The following is a 6,083-nucleotide window of genomic DNA, read 5'->3' as shown; positions in this document are numbered from 1 at the left end:
TGTGCATAGTTAGAAGAATTCTACTGAATTCAGTCAGACTTCCTCCCAAGCAAATGTACCCAGCCTGCATCTTCAATCTATTCCTGCTATCATAGCTAAGTGATGATGTATGATGAACTCAGGCAACCAAGTGCCTCAATTTGTGTTTGCATCCTTTTGGGCAACACTGAAACCCATCAGCAAAGGCTCCCACAAGCACCAATACACCCTCCCCACACCGGACACCTTTTTAGTGCCGGCCAAGGTGGACTACCCCTGGCTTTTCTTCCTGGCAGCTGGGATTGCTGTGGAATACTGCAATGTTGGTGCCGAAAACTGTGGTTTCAAAGGAGTTATTAGCATGTCAGGCCTCAACCTCCAACTCTGCCTCATACACAGTCTTTTGGGAAGGTTGCTTGTCCTTTGCCTCTCTTCCCTTGTCAGCCATTTTGAAGTGGCACCTAGGACAGGTTTCCCAAATTGTCCAGGACCCCAAAGGCTGCCTATTCCTGAGCCAGAGCTTCCATCCACATTTGTTTTCCTGGGATACTTTTTACAGGGTTCCTTCATGCCAAGGGATATTCAAACAAAACCATTTCAAAAAGCAAAGGTCTATATTACAGTGCGCACACTCCTAAAAAAATAAGCTCAGAAAGTCAGTGCATGTGTGCTCGGGGCTGCCATGTTCTCTGGGAAAACATTTTTTCTTTTCTTTTTTGGGTGGGGGGGAATGAAAGAAGTCTCACGTACAAAAGGTATTGTTTATTATAAAATGTTTGAAACACACAAAGCAAATTTCCTAAGAGCAATATAAAATGTCGATGCATCCTTGTTAAAAACTTGTTTTCCAGCAACATGTTAAGTACCTTTTTGTTCACAATGGCATCCTCATGTACAGATTGTACCAATCCATGCAGAATGGAGGACGGAGAAAGTAAGGTCTCTGAAGGCCACAGGAAGCAATGTCCGAAGCCCCCCTTTTCCAGAGTTATGCTTGCTGTTGTTCATCTGTTTTCTTCACAATAATGCACCAGTTACCATGATCGTAGCTTGAACTGAGTATGCGAACCTCAGGTACATTCTCCTTTAGCAAAGAGCACAGCTCTCCTTCCCGGAAAACATGGTAGTAACGCATGAAGGCCTTTGTATCGTGTCCTTGAGCAGCATGGTCTCCCACAGCCGCAGCTGAATCTACAATAGACTCGCTGGAGCTGGCAGACGAGGTCCTTTTAAAGTGCTTTGCAGTAAAAGAATGATTATTGCCTTGACCAAAACAGTCGCTTATGTTGTCTATAGGTCCACTCAGAAATGAGGCTTCTTCATTGTTGCTCTGGACCAAAGCAGACGGTTCACCATTAAAATCTCTCAGTGACCTCGAGGCCGTCAGCCATTCCATCTTTTTACAATCCACATGCCTGATAAACACTTCATCATAGGCATCAATCCGTTGCTCCTTCAGCAATGGACCTCTGCACCCCAAGTCTAAGCTGCAATGCCTTGATGGCTGAGCAGATACAGCAGTGCTGTGCAACCATCCAGCTGTGTTCTTCAAAGGCTCCACCTTTTCATTCTGCTTTCTCAAGGTCGACTCATCTAGAGATCTGGATGAAAACCAAGAACGAAAAGATCTCCCCAGAGCATTGTAAAATCGGTTTTCTTCTTCTTCCCCTCCTTCTTCTGAAATTTTCACACAGCAGGCTTCAGCAAAGCAGCCATCTGGTCTTTTGGGATGTTTCTGATCAAGGGTAATAGGGTAGCTATATTCGGAGCCCATTGGTTGGCAAGAATGCAATGTCTGAGATTTTGTGCCATATGCAGGATCAGTCTTACGTCCATCTTTATTGGACTCAGAAAGCAACTGGGAGCACAAGGCTTTGTTCCATGGAACAAACACATCTTGTTTCTCAAAGCGCCGATTCTTTTGCTCCATGGCCCAAACATAAATCATCATTTGGCCTCCAGGGACCAGAACTCTGGCCATTTCTTTTATGGCCTTGATTCGCCTTTGTTTTGTGGAGAAATGGTGAATCACTATGAAAGAAGCAAAAGCATGTTTTCTGTTCAGGCACTCTGAGCTACAAATATAAAACTCAGCATCAAACAAGCTCAGCTCCATAGCCCATATAAATAATGCAAATGTCTGCATAATGACTATCATCATGCATAATGTCCATTACTCTACATAATTTATTCTGTAATGGTACCATTTGACATCATATGCCCTTGTTTTGCAAGTTATGGGAAGGCTATGCAGGGCAAGGATCCTGGTCCTCTGGCACCAAGAAAAGTTAATTTGGAGAGGTCTCGGGTTTCTGAGATTTCAGCAGGCACTGTTCCTGCCATAACTTAATTACTTAATTAGTGCATTGTCATATCAATCATATAATGAAACAAATGCACACTACAATGAAATTTGCTGGCTGAGGGATGCTAGGAGCTGCAGTCAAGCACACCTAGAGGGAATGAGGTTGGGGAAGGGTGACATAGAAGAAACCAGACTAAATGAAGGCAGTGCCCTATATTTTATTCTTCCTATACTGACTGACAAAATTGGCAAACATCATGTACAATAGTATAGTGTATCTTTTGAATATTTCCTCATCCTTCAGAGATTCCTGTTTTCTCCTCTTACCTCCCACAGAGATGATTGTATCGAAGCACTGGCTCCGAAAGGGGAGATTAAGATTATCACAGATCATCACTTCACAGCCTTTACTTCTTGCAATCTCAACCAAAGGGCTGCAATAATCACATCCAAGGTTATATACCTGGCTGTTAACACAGAGGTATTTTCCAGTCCCACAACCTTAAAAATAAGCACACAACAAGAACAGACTATGTTAGATGTGTAGCAGGAAAATAACATAAAGTCCACACACCTCTAATGTTGACCTGTTCACCTGAAATTAAAGCACAATAAAATTATGTGTGCAAGCATCCTTGGAATGGACACTATATTTATATATTACTCCTTGCATAAATCACAACAAAAATCACTTTTAAATAATTATGTCAGAACAGTCTCCTTCACATACTGCTTTAGAGCACCGAATGCCCAGCTATGCAAACAGCTAACCTTTTGGATAGCCACCCAACAGGGTTGGCACAGTCAGGTACCTACCAATGGTCCACAGTCTGGCATTATTGACCTAAGCTGCTGGACCAGTTTTTCATTTCTCAGAGGGAGAACTGATGGGCAGCAGCAAAATAAAACTGTGAAAGCCCTCCCATTTCTGCTCACACACTGCTACTAAGAAACAACACACTGCCCTGCAGAGTCCTCAGGGATTAGATCTGTTTCTTGTTGGAAACAGCAGTGTAAGGGAGCAGAGTAACATGCTTCTTTTACCCTCAGGAGTTTCTGGAAGTCACTGGTTAGCAACTTCCTGGAAGATTGCTTCAGAGGTTCCTGCAATACAGGGCATCCTTCCCCAACGTGATGCCTTCTCAATTCTTTGGACCACAGTTCCTATCATCTCTTACCTTGGAATATACTGGCTGGAACTGATAGTAATTGTAGTCAATAGCTGGAGGAAACCTGGAGACCATAATATCTGTAGTCCATAATACCTGGAAGGAAGGCTGCTCTAGGTTGTTTGCATTATTTCCTAGTTTAAAAGATACCTGGAAAGAGCAGAGTTGCTACTCAAAAAAGCCCCAGAGAAATCTTCATGGACTCCAAGTGTCAAAAGAAAATCAGCTTGCAAGCCAGCAAGCTCCTATTTCCTGCTGGAAGATGTTGCAAAGTAGCAACACACTCATGGGCACTGTAGGCTATTCTAAAAAAATATAAGGTCTTTTGGATCCCTGGCATGGATCAGGGATCTTGAAATTATACCAGGCAGATGGGATTCTACTCTTATACGATGCTTTGGGGGGGGGGGGAGCAGAGGGCTTCTTCTCTAAAAGGCAGCCCAGAGATATATTAAATATAGAAATTAAATCTTACATTGGCCTCATACAATCTGGTGTGTGCCTTGGCTACTGGCATTAAGAAAGAAAGAGCTCTGGGATCCTTCTTAAACAGCAAAACGATCTACCATGCAAAAACCTTCCCAGTTAGTGCCAGTGTTTATATCTAAGAGTGCAAGAGCCCTGCTGAAGCAGACCAGGGGCCATCTAGCCCATCATTCTGCTCACACAGTAGTCCACTAGTTGAATGCACAAAGCCCTCCAGCAGGGCATAGGTGCAACAGCACCCTCCTGCCCATGTTCCCCTCTAACTCGTATTCATAGGCACACTGCTTCTGATAACAGAGGCAACGTTTAATCATTAGGACTAATAGCCATTGACAGCCTTATTCTCCAATAACCTTTCAAAGCCATTTCAATCAGCAGCCATCATTACATTTTGTGGAAAAAAATCCATTGCTTAACTACACATTGTATTAAACAATATTTCCCTTTACTTGTCCAAAATCTCCCACCAAGCAATTTCATTGGATGACCACAAGTTCTGGTAGCATGAGAGAGAATGAAAAAATCCAATCTGTCTTCTCATACTTTGCCAAGGTATAATTTTGTATACCTCTGTCATGTCTCTCCTTACTTGTCTTTCCTACGCTAAACAATTAGCATGGATGTTACCAGATGTTGTAATAAGGAAACTGTTTTAGGCCCTTGATGCAGTGGCGTGCCCAGAACAATATATGCTATTCTAAGTGTGGTCACACCACAGATTTGCATAAGGGGGAAACAATCTTGGCTGTTTTATTTTCAATGCCTTTCCTAATTATGCCTAACACAGCATTTGGCTTTTTCACAACTGCTGAACACCGGGTCAACATTATCATGGAGCTGTCCATCACAGTCACAAGATCTCATTCTTTGCCATTTCTGGCTCAGATCCCACCAGCGATATGTATTTTTGCCTCAACCTGCATCACTTTCAACAAATCAAGCTATTTTTCTCTACTGTCTTGCCAAACATAATAGAAACACATGGAAGCTGTAACAAAATGCTGGAGTGTTCAAAATACTGCATTCCACTCCTTTCCATTTACCATTCTCCCACCTGCATCCCAATAGTGAGTTAGCTTTCTGTACCACTGAGCGTTTTTGTTCCCCCTTGGTTTCTTTCACACTCCCTGAAGGTTTTTTGTGCTTCAGCAAAGCTTTAGATTCCTCCATGTCTGCTACCAGCACCCTTTCAGACTTGGTAAGACCATTTACTCTATATATGGAGTAAACTCAGAGAACTGGAATTACCAATAAAGCTATTTAAAAAAAAAATAGAAACTGGTGATGTAATGAAGGTAGCATCTTTTTCTTCTGCTTTAGTTACATACACAGACAGACTCGTCTCTGTGCATCTTACATATTACTAGCAAGTGAAAGAGGCCATTGCAGTAGTACTGAAAAGAATAACATACCTATATCAGCAACAAGGCTTCCTGGCTCTTGCTCTAGCAGAAATTGACGAACACGAGGCCATGCTTTGCCCTGTAGGTCATCGAAACAGGTGGCTGTGCTTTTATAGACACTGTGCACATGCTGCTTTTCAAGCTGGGAAGCCTCATGTTCCATCCTAGAGAGAACAGTGAGCAGAACATGCATCAAACAACATGAGTCACGTGTTAAATTCTAGAATCAAAACACAGACGGGGCCAATCCTCCACAGGGACCTTGAGTAGCTCTGCTGCTTAGAACTCTTCAACCTGTTACAAAGAAAGAATCCCTGCATACGTTCCATTCCAATCCGCATCTCTCGCTGCCCAGCCATTTCTACATGCAGAAACAGACTCATTCCCTCTAAAGCTTTCTTCATTGCAGAACATGTCGTCAGCTGTTGCCTTCCCTCAAAGGCCTGGGTTAGCAGTTCTCCCTTCTCTTTCTAAGAACAACCTGTTCCCTACTTTCTGCAGCAAAGCCTTGTGTGGAGTTGCAACCAGACCCCTTCTTCCATTCCTGTTTCCCCTCCCATTGGTAATGCGGAAAAAATGGAAGAAGCAGTGGGAAAACATGGGAGGGTTACATTTTATGTAAGCCATCCCGAGGCTATGCAATGGGACAGCATACAATAATAATAAATAAATAAATAAATAAGGGATTATCCGGATACCCTGTAACATTCCAGAAGTAAGGGACTCTGAGGACTCCATCTC

The 6,083-nt window shown here is 42.9% G+C and overlaps 1 protein-coding gene across 1 annotated transcript; it reads right to left on the bottom strand.

Annotated features, from left to right (window-relative positions):
- Positions 1 to 742: 742 nt before the first annotated feature.
- Positions 743 to 5,505, bottom strand: TRMT9B (tRNA methyltransferase 9B (putative)). Its single transcript, XM_044418347.1, has 3 exons — positions 5,352 to 5,505; positions 2,612 to 2,785; positions 743 to 2,010 (listed from the first exon to the last, which is right to left on the bottom strand). Exons 1-3 carry the CDS (start codon positions 5,503 to 5,505, stop codon positions 968 to 970), a joined length of 1,371 nt encoding a protein of 456 aa, XP_044274282.1. The 3' UTR covers positions 743 to 967.
- Between the last annotated feature and the right edge of the window lie 578 nt (positions 5,506 to 6,083).

This window comes from Varanus komodoensis, unplaced genomic scaffold (assembly GCF_004798865.1).
Source record: "Varanus komodoensis strain SLA01 unplaced genomic scaffold, ASM479886v1 scaffold9, whole genome shotgun sequence".
Lineage (NCBI taxonomy): Eukaryota > Metazoa > Chordata > Lepidosauria > Squamata > Varanidae > Varanus > Varanus komodoensis.
Note: the sequence above shows the minus strand (reverse complement) of the source record. Positions and strands in the feature narration are given on the sequence as shown.